The following is a 17,133-nucleotide window of genomic DNA, read 5'->3' on the forward strand; positions in this document are numbered from 1 at the left end:
TCAATGGACTTCCTATTTGTCAGCATTCCAACAGCACAGCAGGTTTTTTCGACTCCCACAGACCATCCAGGCCAGAGTATCCACTCTGCAGATCTTGCAGGCTGTAACGCTTTCAGAGACCAGAGCTGCAGCTTCCAGAGGGGCAGGAGTGACGCCCTTCTGGAGAGAAGAACAACGGCCCCTCATCCCTGCTGGGGCAGTGTGGGGAACTCCAAGGCCTGTCCTGCCGCCTTCCCCCCACCCAGTCTCCAGCGAGGGCAGCGCTGTTCCCACAGCTCCATCTTCTTTGCCAAAAGTCAGCTCCCCAGGGCCCCCAACCCCAACAGACACCCTGGTCCACACCCCTTCCCATTTGGGTCACTTTGGGATACGCTTTTGGTGCCTGGAATGTAGTAAGCACCCAGTAAATACTTGTTAAATAAATGAAATCTTCAAGAAGAAGGGCGAATGGGAAATGTGCAAATTGGGTGAAATATAGACTCATACATGAGTTTTTGAGCAAAGACAAGTCTCAGCTTTATGTTCAGCTGATCATTTTAGGTTCTATGACTTGGGGAGGGGAAACGAAAAAGTTGGGGACATTGGGGCCAGGTGGACCCCTCCCTGTTGACCCTCGTGGAGTTGCTTCTCCCCTTTCCCTCAGCATCCTTCCCACAAAGCAGGCTTCCCTGAGCCTCCAGCTCAGACCTCCTGGCTTTGTGATTTTGCCTTCCGGCAGCACACCTGCTCCCTTGCCACCAGTTTTATTTTCATTGTGGGCCAGAGACCAAATCGAGAAGCATCATCCATCTTCCCTGAAGGTTTTGCCATTTGAGTCTTGAAACTAGAGGAGAAGTCGTAAATAGGTTTTGCGATGGTAAAGGTAAGCTTAATTTTTCATTCACCTCCAGCTAATAACTGGAGGGGAGGTCCTCCTTCACTTCCAGAAGCAAAAGGGAAAGAAAGGGCTTCCTAGTGACAGGATAATTTGTCAGAAAGTTATGAGTGCGTCCAGGCAGGGCTATATAGGAAGAGTGTATTGAATGATATGACACACTGGCTTCTAATTGCTGCTGCCTTTCTGATCAATAATACATGTTTTCAAAAAGCCTTCTGTTTGCATTTACACAATGGACTGTAACTACTGCAAAGGATCCATTAAGACCTATTTTAAAAAGTGCATTCGTAAAAAGTTGTCTAAATCTGCATTACAAGGCAGATTATGAAACTGCCTTGGGAGATGTTTTTTCTAAAAAGCATTCAGGCCATATTTGCCGGACTTGCCAATTCCAGCTCCCAGATATCTCCACGGTTTGCTTGTGAGCCAGGATGGGCCTTCTCCTTGGCGTCCGGATGATGCAAGAGGTGGGCACTGTCAGGCCTGAGGCCTCATCAGGCTCCAGCCAGCCTAAGGCCAGTGGTGCCCTCAGGCTGGGGACTCGTGTGAGCAAAGCCCTCAGGGGCCCAGGGAGCAGGCATTAATCAGCCCAGCACTCCTGAATGTGTAATTACCCAGTCAGATAAATGCTGCTGCAGCAAAGAGGACTCTGGGGTTCCAGAGCCCTCTCTCCTTCCCCTGAGAAGGCTGCGGGTCAAGTGGGGAGGGCAAAGACAGCTGCAGCCAGTCCCAGTTTGGCTGCCATCCCCAGTACGGGTGTGAATTGTTACCTGTGCAGGTGGGGAGCCAGAGCAGAGGGAAGCAGACAGCTGGGATTCAGGGGCCACTGGTTTTCTGTGCTACTTCAGCATTGTTCACTGACATCGCCTTGGCCTCTTGGCCTCAGCTCCTACAGCTGATGGGAATCAATGACAGCTCATACTGACTGCCGTGGGGAATCGCTTGTCCTCTCATCCTCAGGCACTGGGGTAGTGGGGAAGGGACTCTGCTTTCTCACTGAGATGCCGGGAACAAGCCGAGGTCACAAAGACAAGACACACAGCCAGGACACAACTCAGAACCCACTTGCAACCCTCACACCACACCACTGCCCCCTGTTTGCCACCCAGACAGCTGCTCCCTGGACTTGAGAGGACCTTGGAAGAAGAGTGAGGAAAATACCCATTGTCTGCTGGGCCAGCACTGTGCTGACCTGTCCATCTTCACTTGGGTTTAGAGTCACAACACAGCAAGGCAATTGCTGTTATTATTCCCATGTTCCGGATGAAGAATTGAACTCCAGCGAAGCAGCTGGCCTGGTTCTCAGGCTGGGTGAAAGGAATGGAGGTGAGATTCCTCCCAGAGAAGGGGAGAGGGGAGAACAGAGGAGGAAAGGGAGGAGGGGGAGTGGGGGAAGGGGAAGAGGATGGGGGACGAAATGCAGAAAAGAAAACAAATCTGTTGGGGGGCCTTGAAAAGGTGAGTTGGGGGAAAGAGTTAAGATCAGACCCTCTGGGTGGAGGTGGGCTTTGTCTGAGCCTCACAGGACATGCAGGATCCAGTTCCTTGCACTCCAAGGTGCTGGGCTCAGGCCCCAGGCACCCAGCTCCCTGTCACGCCGGAGGGAGGGTCTTCTCACCAGCCGGGCTGAGGCCCTGTCTGTGACCACCAGCTGTGGGTACGAGGCAGGCAGGTGGGGCCTCCACAGAGTTAGGTGAAGAGTGTCCCTGGGCCGCACCCTGCGGGCCCAGGCCTGGTGTGCTGTGAGTATGTTACAGGAGAGCATATTTGACCTCGGGGTGGGTGGGCAGGGAGCCCCGCTGTGGGTGTCCCAGCCAACTGGTGGGCATTGGCTTTCCTTGCAGTTGTACCTAGAGGAGGGAAAACCAGGGGCAGCAATAGACCCTCCTCCACCTCAACACCCCACTGGGGTAGCAGAGTGCAGTGGTAACTATTATTACCCCCATTACAGAGGGGAAACTGAGGCACCAAGTCTGCCTCCAGCCTCTGCATCACACTGCCTGCAGGGGGCACTTCGACCCCTTCCCACACAGGCTCTGACCATGTCTGGCCCCAGGCAGGGGCCTGAGAAGCCTTGGTCAGCAGTCCCCAGAATGCTGCCTGGCTTTCCAGTGCCCCCAGGACTGCCCTGTGCTCCTCCCTGAAAGGCCCCCAGGGCCAGGGTTTCCCGTCCCTACACTCAGCCTCCACTCCCAACAGCTGCCTTCTCCCTGAGTCCCCTCAGCCATCGGGATCCATGGTCGCAGAGCATCCTGCCCTACTTCTTACCCCCAGCGGCAGCTCCTCCCCACCTGGGCAAGGCTGTGTGGCTTGGATCCGTGCTGGGATCCGTGTTTGTGCTGGGCTGACCTCCACCCTCCCCGCCCTGTGCTGTGCTTTGGGGCCAGATCCAAGGGGCTCCAGGCGGGCCTCACCTGCTCAGAAGCAAGGAATGCTGCAGGGAGCACCCTATCCTGCGCTGGGGGCGGGGCTTTGCAAACTATTTTAGTCACTCCTCACAGCCACCTGAGGGAGGGACACACTATTTTGGCCCCCATTTTACAGATGACAAAACTGAGGCTCAGAGAGGTAAAATGACTTGTGCAATGTCACATGACTATAAGTGACAAATTTCAAACTCAGGTCTGACTCACAGCAAAGCAGAATCCCATATCAGAACCTCTCAGGGAACTTTTTTAAAAAATGTAGATTTTTACACAGGTGGGCTCAGGAATCTACGTATGGATAAAAGCTGCCCTGGCGATACTCCAAGGGGGCCTGCAGGCAGGGGTGGGGGGCACTGACCACGCTGTGATGCGCCCCCTCCCCCAACTCCCAGAGAGCTCTCAGCACCTGTAGCTATGATTTACTGAGCACCTACTGTGTGCTGGCACTGAGCTCCACCCTCACATGTGCTCCCTCTTTTTACTCTCACTCTTCCTTCTGAGAGGGGGATGTTTACAGTTGGGGAAACTGAGGCTCAGACAGAGATGACTAGGGGAAGCCAAGATAGGAAGCAGGAACCTCCTGCAGACTCCTGTCTCCCTGGGATGCAGAGAAGAAAGGGGAGGGGCTTCCCGGGGACTCACAGACTGGCACAGCTGGGATCTACCCTCTGACCTCCCCTGTGGGACCTCAGGGAGGCCACATCCATTTCCTCTCTGCTGGGTGAGGAAGCTCCTTCCTGCTGCTCTGATATTCTGGATCCTGAGCCAACGCCCAGGCCCAGGCAGGGCTGAGTCACTCCCTTCCCTGCAGTCCTGAGGCCAGCAAGCCCAGAGCCTCACCTCTGCCCTCTATTGGATGCCCCTCTGGTCAGTCCCTGGGCATGCACAGTGGGGGGGGGTATGCACCCATGCCCACGCATGTGAACATGCATGTGTGCATATACATGTGCGTGCAGGGGTATACATGTGAGGCCCCCCCACATCTTTTTCTAAGAAGAGGGCAATGCCCCCACCATGGTGTCAGGTGTCCACTCAAGACCCCAAGGGTGGTGGTGGAGAGAGGGTGGAAAGGCCTGAGGAGACCCAGGCAGGAGTGCCACCTCAGTGGGTCATGTAGAGCCCAGCCAGACATCCAGCCTGTCCAGTGTCAGCCAAGGTCTGGCCATGGTGGTCCCTGTGAGGCACGGGGGTGGGGCTGGTTGGAAGAGTGGGCCAGGCTACCCCTTTTCCTTCTGCATTCTCCTGAATGCAGTAGTGGCAGCCACAGGAGCCTGTTTGTAACCAAAAAGTCCCCCTCAGCCTCTCCCTTCCTACTCAGCAGCCTTGGTAGCCATTAGCACCTGAGGTAGGCCCTATCTGCACCAGCCCCATAAATCAGAGGGCTGGAGGCCCTGAGGGTGTGTGGCAGGCAACAGAGGGTCTGGCGGCCACAGGGTGGCTCTCCTGAGCTGGGAGCACTGTGCCCTGGCCTCTTGCCAGCAGGTCCGCTCTGGACATCTTGGCTGGCAGACCCCACCGCCAGCCTCTGTCTTGGCAGCTCCTCCTCCTCCCCGCGAGGGTGACTTCACTTTGCAGATCTCTTATTCAGCTCTGAGCCCAGCCAGGCAAGAGGGCGGGGCTCTGTGCACAGGAGGAAGAGGACACCCCAGGCCAAGGTACACTGGACCATCCCACCCCAAGGCCCCATGGGTTTCCATTCCTCTGCACCCTGGTGGAGGCCAGACCTCAAAAGGCAGCTAGAGGATAGGAGGAGAACAGCAGACTTTTCCCACAGAGGTCTGGAACACACTTCCAAGCTCACCCCAGGACCCTCCAAGTTAGAGGTCCAGAGTCTTCTCCTCCTTAGGATTGCATGTGTTTATGGTCATCATTTCTTTCGGCAAAAATTAAATTCTTTGGGGATCCAGTTCCTCCCTGCTACTCTCTCCTACCCAATCAGTCCCTCTTCCTAAGAGTTCTATTTGGAAGGGGGAAAGGGTACCCATCCTCCAAGCACCCCATTAGGCCACCAGCGCCAGGTCTCTCTGAAAGGCGTGCCAGGCACCAAGTTTCCTGCCCCCTTTGGTTGGACCAGCCCTAAAGAGAGGGCTCACAAACCAGCCTTCCTACCCTCTCCCCCAGCGCGACCGCCAACATCGTACGTAAGCCACGCGCCAGGCTCGCCCCAGGGGTGCGCAGAAAGCGCTCCGGCCTCCTTTCCCTTGCCCCGGCTCTTCCGCTCTTCCCGCCTCGGGTCCCAGGACAGGCCGCGCTCCCACCGCGCCTCCCTCCCTCTGAGAAATGGCGGAGGATGCGCTCCGCGCCGTGCCAAGAACCTGGAGGCGGGGCACCCGCCTAGTCTCCATGTCCTCTCGGGCGCACACCCAGCCAGTCCGCCCAGACTCCGCATCCCGGCGAGGTTTCCCTGCCCTGTCTGGGCGGCTGGGAAGGGCGAAGCGCAAGAACCGCGAGCGGGTGCACAGGATGAGAAAGAGTGGCTGTGCGTGCGGAGGTGCACGGATTGGGGCTGCGCGTGGCAGGCCCGCATCCCGCGTCCGGCACCTCGTTCCTACTCGCGCCCCGCCCAGCCCGCCCCCCGCGTCCAGCGCTCGTCTCCTACCCGCGCCCCGCCGGACCCGCAACCGGTGCAGCCGGACCGGGTACCCTCGAGCCCCGCCCCTACCCCGCACCCCGCCCGCACCCTGGCCCCGCCCGGCCTGCCGCCCGGCCCTCCCGCCGTCCCCCTCACCGCCCCGCCCCGCCCCTGCCCGCTCCTCCGGCGCAGTCCGCGCCCTCCCCGCCTCAGTCCCGCGACCCGAGCCCGGCGCACAGCAACGGAGAGCGCCCCGGAGTCCGCGCCCCGACGCTCCGCGCCCGCAGTGTCTGCCGCGTCCGCCGCGTCCCGGGCGGGCATGGGGCGGCCAGGCTGAGCGCCGCACCCCGCCGCCGAGACCAGCCAGCCCAAGCCACCATCCCTCTGGCTGCGGCCCCGGCGCGCACGGGCGATGGGGAAGGCGACGGCCGGCGCCGCGGGGCTGCGGTTGCTGCTGTTGCTGCCGCTACTCGGCGAAGGTAAGTCTTGCCGGCGGCTGGTGCCCGCAACATCCAGGGCGAAGTTGGAGCCGAGCAGCGGAGTGGACGCGTTCGGAAACGCCTTCTGTGTGCCGCGGGCAGCGGGCTGCGCAGTTGCCAGCCGCCCGGGCTCGGCAGGGAGCGAGGTGGTGCGGCGGGCAGGGCGCCTCGGAGCCGGGCAGGGCGGGTCTCGGGCCGGAGCGGGACGCGGGACGCGCTGGGCGGCCGGAATCGGTGCCCAGGGCCCGAGCCGCAACTGCGCGTCCCAGCCTGGTCGCGCCTCACGCCGCAGCCGCGTCTTGGAGCGAACTGGACGGATCTTGTCGCCGTTTGGGCGCAGGTAGGGGAGGACGGGTGAGGTAGCCCTAGAAAGCCTGCGACTTGCGCGAGGAGTTCCATTTCTGCAGAAGAGTGCCCCGTCTGGTTTCCTTTTCGCGCTCCACGTCCGCGCTCGCGTTCGTCCTTCAGCTCTGATACCCTGGCCCGCCGCGGGGTGCGAAGAGGATCTGCCCTTTTATAAAAGGTTGCTTGTCCCTTGTGCATTTTTTGCCGCACTAGTCTTTAAAAAACCTAAAGCCTGTGGTTTCTGGGGAGCCTGCCCTCGAGGGCCCGCTCAGACTGGCCCGGCGCAGCCGGCTGAGGGCCCTCCATGGGCCAAATCACACCCGGCAGCTTTAGAGTCGCGCGCCGCTGCCGGGCAGGGGCACCTGAAGCTGCGGCCTGTTAGGACCATATGACGGCTCTGGGCCAACCTTTACTAAGAGCTTTTGACCTGCTTGGGGTCGGGTAGGGCTGTGTGCCGCCAGCGTCGGTGCTGGGAGCATTAGATGTGGCCTTGCAAAAGCTGGTCACTGCCCGCACCCCCAAACCCTGACAGGATGAACCCCAAGGCAGTAGAATCTCTGACGCCTTGGCTACACCACGGTCCCTCAAACCCGCCCTGACTTGCTCCCCTCCTGCAGTACTATGTGTGCACCAAGTCTCCGTCTGTGGGGAAGGAGCCAGGCCACCTTCCCCCACTGCTTACAAAGGGCTTTCTCTCCCTATGGCCTTTGGTCACCCGAGAGTTGTGGTCCCCTGCCACTAGCCCCCGGTCCTGCCCAGACTCTGGATTCACAGGCCTGCCCAAGTCTTCGTTTGTGTGGCTGGATCCGGGGCTCAAGGAGCACCTACTGAAGCCAGAATGGGGTCCTCAGTCCATCCTAGGGAGGACAGGAGAGAGACCCTTTCCTTGCCCTGGGGAAGAATAGACAGAGAGAGTCTGTTTCGAGTATTGGGACTCCCGGATCACAGTGCTGCAGGGGGAAGACAGGCGGGAGGCTGAAGGCAGGGCAGAAGTAAACACAAACAAGGTGTTCTGAAAGTCTCTTGTAACTCTGGGTTGCAACTTTGTAGTTGTGGGTGTGTGGTCAGGTGTGAGCCCGAAGCCTGTGGCGCTGGGCAGCCTGTGCTGGCCTCAGCAGCCTACAGAGGATTTCCCCGTACCCTTCCACTGCCTTGCACTTAGCCTGGGGGCCCAGTGAGGCTGTGGGAGGCTGAATTGAGGGTTGGCCTGTGGCCCTTGGCAGGAATGCAGGTGGCTTTTCCACACCCCTGGCCCATGGTGTTGGGTGGCAGAAGACAGGCTCTCCAACCCAGGGAAAGTGAGCCCCCACCCATCCACCCTTCCCTTGTGATGACAAAGAAACCATGATTGGTGGCACTGAGATTGGAGAGGTGGTCCTGCAGCATCCAGGGAGAGGCAGCTGGGGTCTTTGGAGAGGCCTTGGGGGGCCCTTTACCAAAAGCAGCAACCCTGGAGCTGGTGAGCCTTGCTCTGGGTGCGCTGCTCCAGACTGCCACTGCTAAGCCCGGCTGCTGCACCCCGACCCTCCCAGACTGGGCGCAGCTCGGCCTGGGGGCGCCCTCTTGTGGACGCAGTGCTCCAGTGGCAGGGCCTGTTGCCTGGGGGATGGGCTGGGTCTCCAGAGGATGAAGGCGGTCCCCTGCTGGGCCAGACACCTCCCCAAGACAGGAAGCTCCCTTCTGTGCCAGGTGAGATGGCAGGAGGGGCAGGGAGGTGACCCAGATGAAGAGGCAGTGGGTGAGACCAGAGCGCAGGGGCAGAAGCAGCTGCCTCAGGGCTGGCAGGGGTGGGCTGGAGGGCCCAGGGATGCCCAGAGCAAGGCCATGGGACATAAACAGACCCCATGTCCCCGCTCACCCCCGTGTGCACACTCTCACTGTGTGTGACCACACAAACCTTCAGAAAAAGGTGCCAGTCGAAACACAGGCTCCCAGAGTAGGACAGGACTCCTCCCTCACACCCTCGTATCTGTGCACGCGCACATACACACCCTCACATCTATGCTCACACTCACACTCGGTCATCACCAGGACACACTCGTGCCCTTCCTCAAGGATATGTGATCATGAGGCCTGTGGACACACACCCACTCCCTCAGCGTGACCTGGCCCCTCACACTCCACCCCACCCCCACCCCAGGAACTCAGCGTCTCTCCCTGCCACTCAGGCACACAGAGGCACCTGCCCCTCACCACCTCATACACTCAGGGCAGACCCATCAGCCCCAGGTGTCCTGGAACCAGAGCAAGGGAACCTCCATCTAAAAGTTGTTCTTAGAAGAGTTTTGCTGCTCAGCCCAGGTACAGCCATCCCTGTTGCCTGGATGAGGAATTGGAATCCCAGCTCCTGGGGCTCCCCCTGCGTGTCTCAGGCTGACCCCTCACCTGGCACCGTCCCCTGACTTCCTGCAGCTCTCAGCAGGTCTCACGTCTCTCGTCTCCCTGGCCTGGCTTCTTGGGTCCCATTTTGCCCAACACCTCTGGCTGCAAGGAAGGACCTGCCCTCTCTGCCTGCGGACCCCCTGGGCCTTTCACTCCCGGGTACCAAAGAAGGGGAAACTTGCCATGACTTGACAGGCCCCCTCTGCAGTGGGGCCTAGGTGGCCACTTCTGCCTGGACCAGCAGGTGCCAGAGCAGCCCCTGACTGGGAAGGCTGCTCCACTGCTCCACCTACTTCTTCCTTTCTCTTTTGTCTCTCCAACCCCCTTTTTGGCTGGGGAGTAGTGGAGGACATGGCCTTCTTCCCCAGGCTCACCTGGGCCCTGCTGTCTTTCTCGTCCACTCCAGCCCGCTAAGCCCTCTGGCCTCTGGGAGCTGCCTGCATCCCACACTGGCTGCCCTGGGTCCCCACAGGGCCCAACTTACCCAGGGACAGAGGGACTGGGCCAGCTGGTGGGCTCCTAGGGGTGGGGTCTGCGAGCAGAGAGCAAATGGGGAAGTTTATTGAGCCCATTGCTAAATTGCCTTTATTCTGCACAATTGCTTTAGGGACGGCTAAGTAAGTCACTGTTTCCTTGGTGGTGTGAAGAAAATGGGATGCATTCACCTAATGGGGAGCTAATGGCCTTTTAGCCAGGGGAGGAGAAAACTAATTAAAAATTATGGTATCTGTTAAAACAGAACCTGGGGTGCCAAGGGGAAAGGAGGGCCCGGAAGCTGCCACCTCCCCTGAGGCCTTCCCCCGCTCTGCGACCTCAGAGAGGACTCCTCCGTCCCCTGGTCTTAACTGGATACGGCTGATGCCAGCAGCCGCCACCCCAAAGGGGGCTCACAGCCTGCGGTCCAGTGCTGAGCATTGCCTATCTGCTAGCTCACTGTATCCTTCTGAAACCCCAAGAGTCGTGGCCTTGTTTTCCCATTTCACAGGTGAGGAAACTGAGGCTCCCATAGCCTGTAGAGAGGACTTAGTGACTCCCCACTCCTGGTCCTCTGGCTTTCAGCAAGCCCCTTCTCTGGGCCAGCGGTGGTGGGGACCAGGAGTGGGGCTGAGGAGGAGTCCTGGGAGGGAAAGGTGGCCCTGAGCCCACTCACTCATCGGTGACTCACCTGCTCTGGGCTCCAGGGGACAGCCCGGCCCAGGTATGGGAGTGAAGTGTGGCGCTGTGCTCAGACACCTGAACAGGAGCTCCTCTGTGTGGGACTGCTGCTTTAGCTGATATCTGGGAGTCGTGTGGGTGTGGGGGCACCACCAGGCATGGCCCTGTCATAGCCGCCCCAGGAGAGGGGCGTGCGTGCTCTGGTGTGGCCCTTGCACGCACCCTCTGCCTGGGGACCCAGCACATGACAGAAGCTACTGTGCGGGGGGGTGGGAGCTGGGCTTCAGGGTCGTGGGTGCAGCTGTGTCTCCTCATCCAGGACAGGTCCCGCTTCCCCTCCCCAGGGCTCCAGAGACCCAGCACCCAGGACAAAAGGCAGAGCTGGAGAAGTGCTCCCCCCGCAGGAGCTCGTCCTTCCATCCTGTGGAAGTGGCTACATTTCCACTGTGGAACCCCCTCCCCCTTCCCGTGGGTGTCGGGGAGGACACTTCCTGGTGTGGGGGTTGTGCTTGGGCTCCTGACCTTGGCTCCTGACCTTGGCGGCCACTCAGCTCAGGCCCCTCGTGTCGCCGTCCTCCTCCCCCTCCCCCTCCTTGTTTCTGCAATTGTTTTTCTGAGTGAGTGACTTAATAGTAACAGTAACGGTAATAGTTTTCAGCCCACAAACACTCCCCCAGGGACTACCTGCTGCCTGGGGAGCTTCTCCAGGGCTGGGGATGCACTTGGGGAGACAACAGAGCACCCTTTGACCTCAGAGCTGTCACTCTGCAGGGAGGGACAGGCAGTAAAGGAAGCACTAAGCCGTCATTTATGTCAAGTGTGTGTGTGTAACTTCAGATGGAGGTGCAGGCAGGAGGCAGGCTAAGGGGCTGGTGGTGGGGGCAGGAGGCAGTGGGCAGCCAGGCAGGGAAGTGGCCCTCTTGTCCGTGGGCGTGGGCTGAAGGGGGGTGATGGCAGTGGGGGGTCTTCTGTCTCCCTGCCTGTCTCCCTCCCCTTCCCTCCCTCCCTCTCATTTGCCTTCCCTGGGTCTGCAAGGGCCCTCTTCCATGCTTTATGGGGTGGGGGTGCTTTGGCCCCTAGAAGGCCGGGCAGTGAGTACAACTCAAAAAGGTCAGGACCAGGGTGTCCCTCTGGGGGCCTGGGGACGTGTTCCTGGGGAGCCTTGAAGGGGTGATAAGGCTCAGGCCTCCCAGAGCCCACTTGCCCTTCCCTTCCTCACCCCAGAGCAGCAGCCCAGGGCCACTGGTATTTGGAGGCTTAGAGGAGGCTGTGACTCCTGAGGCAGGGCTCCGCCTCATCTCCGAGGACCATAGAGGACAGGGCCTTCTTGGGGCCGAGGCTCCAGGACACTTGGGAGCCCCTGCAGACTGGGCCCTCCTTCTGTCCTCCCTCCCTAGTGGTCCTCGTACTGTCCACCTTCCCTGAGCTCTGCGGCCAGATGAGGCCTGGGCTTCCATAGAGCTCTGGCCTCACAGCATGTAATTGTGGGAGCCTCTGGGACCCCCTCTGCCCCTGAGGCTGGAGCCTGTGAAGCCAGTGGACCCCTGAGCTATTGTCTGAGACCCTGGCAAGGGTGGGGTGAGAGGTGGCAGCAGGGTGCCGCTGTTCCCTTAGCTTGTCCCCTGTTGGAGCCGATGCCCCCTAGAAAGTGTGGTTGTGGGGCGGATGACGCCGGTGGGACCTGAGGGTAGCAGTTCAGGCACCACATGGGCCCTCAAGGAGAGCAGGTGGCCAGCCCTGAGCAAACACTTCTGTTTGCTTTAGCCTTGTGGGTGGCTCCACAAAGTATAGCAGCCAGGGCAGCGTGCAGAAAGGTCACCTGTGCACCTGGACAGGTGTGTGCCCACCTGCTGGGCCGGCAGGTGCAGGCTCTCCATGACATCAGTGATGCCCAGTGGGGCCGGGGCTGGGGCTCTGCAGCAGGCAGCGTCCATTTCTGGGACCTGCTCAGGGGAGACGCCTATGCCCCTGCAGGCCCAGGTCCTGGGGCCCCAGCCCCCTCCACCCAGATTCGAGTTCCGGCAGCTGCTCCTCGTTGCAGTCTGGAGCCTCCCCGCTCCTTTGTGACATACGGTGCTGATGTCTGGGTTCTGCAGGGCCCGGGTCTCCAGAGAAGTGCCTGAGGGGCAGTGTGGCCGGGGAGGGGGAGGCAGGGGAGGTGAGGCTTTGAGCCCAGCCTCTTCCCCCAGAGCACCAGCCTACACTCTGATTGGAGAAAGGGTTCTGCTGCTAAAATAAGTCAGCAAACCGCTGGCAAGATCATGGTCATCAGACTGGTTCCAGTGCTCCTCATATGCCTGTGTGAGCACCAGAAAATTCTGATGATTCTCACTCTTCTAGAAAGGGAGAAAGAAAAAATGTCATTTCCTAAAATTGAGTTAATGGCCTGGAAAATGCTGGGGAGGATGCGCTCTGTATGCCAGGACTCAGGGTGGGTGAGTGTGGGGGATGAGCCAGGGGTACACAGAGTGGTGGTGGGCGTCTGAGTGGAGGGAGAGAGACCATGGAGTTCCTTCCTCCAACTTTTCTTGCCAGTAAAAGAGGCCAAGACACAGAAACAGAGAAACGGTGAAAGATAGAAGCCAGGGGCTTTCTCCTTGCCCATCATTGCCTGTGGGGCGTCCACTGCTTTCCGTTCTCTCCGTTCTGGAGAGGAGAAAGGGTGGAGTCGGGAGTAGGGCTCCGTTCCAGCCGCCACTTAGCCATGAAGTGGCTCTGGGCAGGTCCCTGCGCAGCCGCCCGCCTCTCCGTGCCTATGGAAGCAGGGTTAACACGCACTTGGTGCTGTGGGGATGGGCTTTGCCACCGGGAGGGGTTGAGCCTTGTCAGGTGGGCAGCCTGCAGGTGGTCTTTGCAGGCCACTCGTGCAGCAGGACCGCAGACGTGACTCCACAGAGCCTTGAAAAGTCTTCACCGAGGACCCACTCAAATCTTTGCTTCACAGCCTCACACCCACCTGTATCTACGAGGGCAGGCGGGACTGTGCTTGATAACAGAAACCCCCACAGTCTCAGTAACCCAACGCAGTCTGTCTGTCTCCAGCTCGTGGCGCCTGCCGTCAGCCACTCCATGCCCCGCTGTGTGCACAGGGAGGTGTGCTGAGCTCTGAGCAGCCAGGCCTGGAGGGGCCCGGGGCTCTCTGCCCATGTTCCACAGGCTGGAATCCCGTCAGACGGCCCTCTCTCTGCAAGAGAGGCCTGGAGTGCAGAGGAGAGCACGGCAGGTGAGGAGGTGCACGCCGGGGCACCTGCACACGCTCCTCGGGGTCCGCTCTCCAGACTTGTGCCCCTGCTGTTCCAGTTAGGCCCTGCTGGGGCAGCACAGCAGGGCCCTGTGTCAGGCCTAGCAGCTGGGGGTGAGGCAGGATGGCGTGGCAAATAATTACAATTTACTTTTTCTTGAGGTAAAATTCACATAACGTGAAATCAACTGTTTTGAAGTGAACGATTCAGTGGCGTGTAGTACATTCACAGTGTTGCATAAGCATCACCTCCGTGTAATTCCAAATCATTTTCATCACCACCAAAGGAAACCCCGTACCCATTAGGCAATGCTGTCTCTTCCCCCACCCCAGCCCCACTCTGCATCCTGTCTCTATGGATTTGTCCATTTTGGATATTTCGTATAAATGGGCCTTTGTGTCTGGCGTTTTTCCGGTAACATAATGTTTTCGAGGTGCATCTATGTTGTAGCATGTGTCAGTACTTCATTTCTTTTTAAGGGTGAGTAATATTTCATTGTACGTATAGACCATGTTTATTTACCCATTCATCTGTTTATGGACATTTGGGTTGTTTCCACCTTTTGGCTATTGTGAATAATGCTGCCATGAACATTCACGTGCAAGTATCTGTTGGAGTCCCTGTTTTTAGTTCTCTTAGGTATATTGCTAGGAGTGGAATTGCTGGGCCATATGGTGATTCTACGTTTTATTTTTTGAGGAATTGCCAAGCTGTTTTCCACAGCAGCTGAACCATTTTACATTCCCACCAGTGGTGTGTGAGGGTCCCATTTTACCACATCCTCATCAACATTGGTTCTTTTCTTTTTTTAATTATAGTCACCCTAGTTGGTACAAAGTGATTTTTCATTTTGTGGTTTTGATTTGCATTTTCCTAGTAATTAGTGATGTTGAACATCTTTTCATGTGCCTATTGGCCATTTGCATCTTCTTTGGAGAAATGTCTGTTCAGGTCCTTTGCCCATGTTTAATTGGGTGGAATGTCGCTCTGTGTTGGGTGTACTTTGCTTTATCAAATCTCCACCAAGTATTGCTGAGAAGCGGTTTCATCCAGTGGCATTTCTGTCAGTGTCTGAGCCCCAGATCCCTTTTGAGGAGGATGTGGATTCATCTGATGTCCTCCTGTGGGGGTTGAGTCACCATGACCCCACTGGGACCCTGAGGACATTCTCAGAAGACCTGGACCCTAAAGCCACATTGAGCTCCAACGTCCCAGAGCGATGGTGTCATAACTTGTGTGTGAGACACCGATGCCCAGAGACTGCACTGTGAAGGACAGGGGAGGAGGGGTGCCAGGAACCAGCCACCCACCTGGCCCACCTGACAAGGCGGGACTCAGCAGCAGGGGAGCCCAGGGCTGCCCTGTCTTGCTAAACCTCAGTCCAGACTCTAAAAATAACCAGGCAGATCTGGTGTAAGTTGATTACCATAATTGTGGCTGCATGATGTCATGCTGCCAGTCCCATGAAGCCATTTTCCTGGGACAGTGGTATGTGCAGAGGCAGGGGCCCCCCGTCCCCGCACCCAGAAGCTACACGAGTGCTGGGGGCCAGCATGGGGTGGGAAGGCCTTGACTGAGGGGTAGCTGGAAGCCTTTGTGGGCCCAGGCAGATCCGATTCCAGAGTTGAGGGAGGGAGAAAGGAGAACTAGCTTCAGTCAGCAGGTGCTCTGTCCCTGGGCTGTCCCAGCAGCGCTTCCAGGGAGGAGTTCCTCTCCCTATTCACAGCTGGGAACAGACCAGAGAGGCCGAGAGCTGAGCCAGTCACACAGCAAGGCCATGAAGGACCGTGGGTTCAGGCCGGGCTCTGCCCTTGTCTTTCTGCTTCCTCACATCACGCTGAAATCTCTCCTTTGGGTCTAGGCTGCTGTCTTCTTGCCTTATCATCAGTGGCCAAGGAGGACATGTGTGGTCCTAATCCTGTTCCGGCCCTACGTCCCTCACTCCCCAGGGGTTACCTAGGCCAAAGCCCACCCCAATTTCCTTCATGCCCACTGTCCTGCCTCTTGGCCCCTGGTCAGGAAGGTCATTCCGTGAATGCTCCTGCACAGACATCACATCAACTCATAGGGGAATCAGAATTTAATCTGAAAGGAGCCTCAGCATCAGGTGCAACCCTCTCATTTTTACAGATAGGGACACTGAGGCCCGGAGGGAGGCATAAGTTGTCACTGGTTGGGGAGGCATCAGTTGAAGACTTGGTTGCCATGACCCTTTCTCCACACGGCTGCTCTAGCCCTGGAGTTGGGTTCCTTTTTACTCTTGAATTGGAGGTCTTTGCGGTCCGGTCCAGCTTGAGGTCAGGCTTGATAACAGCATCCAAATGCGAGGGGCACGTGTGCCCTGCACCAGTCTGCCTGGGCTGCGGTGGGGCCTTCGTGACTTGCTGACTAGTCTGGCCCCACGTCCACGCTGTGCCAGAACCTGCCTCTCTCTGAGGCTTCCCCAGCTCTCTTCCCTCCACCCTCCAGGCAGCGCAGACCCTCAGGCCTTCTTTGAGGTCCCCCACACTCCCCAGGGAGGGCCCAGCTTCTGCTTCAGGGACTGTAGTGGCCCTGCCTGGGGGTCCTGCCTGCATCTGCCCTGGCTGCGCCCCCCCGCATACGCGGCAGGAGTAAGGAGAAGAGAGGACAGCAGGCCTGAAGCTGTGGGGAGAGGCACAGGGGGCTCCCAACAGCACTGTGACATGCTGAGCCCGCCCCACGCAGGAGGGAGTGCACACCAGGGCCAGGAGGGCAGGCCAGCTCGGCTGAGTCCCTGAGCACCCGAGTAAAAGGGGCTCCCCTGAGAGGGCCAAGTCTGCCCCACTCTGTTCCTCTTAAACTTGACAAGGAGGTGCAGCCAGACTGCAGGCTGGCCTTCCAGACCCCCTCAGGCTGCAGCAGGGCCCAGCGAGGCCCAGCTCTGACCGACAGACTCTGAGCCGGGGGCTCACGGAGATGCCTTTGTCCTGGTCACCCCAGGTGGGTGGCCCCATGTGGTTGCTGCTCTCCTGGGACTGCCCTGACCCCCTCCCAGGAGGTACAAGTCATGGGTCACCATCCTCGTGCAGAAGCACTTTTCTGTACCGGACTTTGCCTGTCCCACCTTCTCAAGTGTTTGGTGGTACTAGGACCCAACAAGGGGAGAGAAGGACCCCTCGAGGCTCACTTCTGTGTCCAGAGGGGATGGGCATGTCAGGCCCCTAGCATCAGTGAGCACCTGGCAGGTGCTCCCGCCACACATGGCAACCAATGCTTCATCTGTCCCTGTCAGGTGGGTGCTGCCTGAGCAAAATTCCACCTGGTCATGCCTTCCTGAGCCTTTACCTCATTTCACTGAAATGTTGAAGAGCGAATTTATGCAAGGAAGCTTTTAGGGGCACCTACCTTTTAGAGGAAGCTGAGGGAGGCCATGGATGGTTATTTATGGCAGCATTTTCGGCCTAGCCTGCAAGCAGATGGGTGGGTGGCCAGGGATCCTGGGTCACAGTGCCCTGGCTTCTCTGCATGTGTGTGCATAGCCGTCACCAAGCAGAGGAGCCCAGTGGCCACACACAGTGGCCCAGGAGGGACCCTCTTCCTGCCTCACTGTCTGTAGTGGCCTTATGGCAAAGTACTTAGCCTCTCTCTGCCTCGGTTTCCCCCCTGTAAGACAGGAGTCCTAATTGTCCCTACC

The 17,133-nt window shown here is 58.6% G+C and overlaps 1 protein-coding gene across 2 annotated transcripts in view; it reads left to right on the forward strand.

Moving 5' to 3' along the window:
• The first annotated feature begins 6,102 nt into the window (after positions 1-6,102).
• Positions 6,103-17,133, forward strand: part of RET (ret proto-oncogene) — a 57,040-nt gene continuing 46,009 nt past the window's right edge. For both annotated transcript variants that reach the window (XM_014788968.2, XM_004432424.3), the window contains exon 1: positions 6,103-6,354. In XM_014788968.2, coding sequence (XP_014644454.2) covers positions 6,288-6,354 — 67 coding nt within the window. In that variant the 5' untranslated portion in view covers positions 6,103-6,287. The remainder of the gene's footprint in view (positions 6,355-17,133) is intronic.

The sequence above is a fragment of the Ceratotherium simum genome, chromosome 6, assembly GCF_057802395.1.
Source record: "Ceratotherium simum simum isolate JZ-2026a chromosome 6, ASM5780239v1, whole genome shotgun sequence".
In the NCBI taxonomy this organism is placed as follows: domain Eukaryota; kingdom Metazoa; phylum Chordata; class Mammalia; order Perissodactyla; family Rhinocerotidae; genus Ceratotherium; species Ceratotherium simum.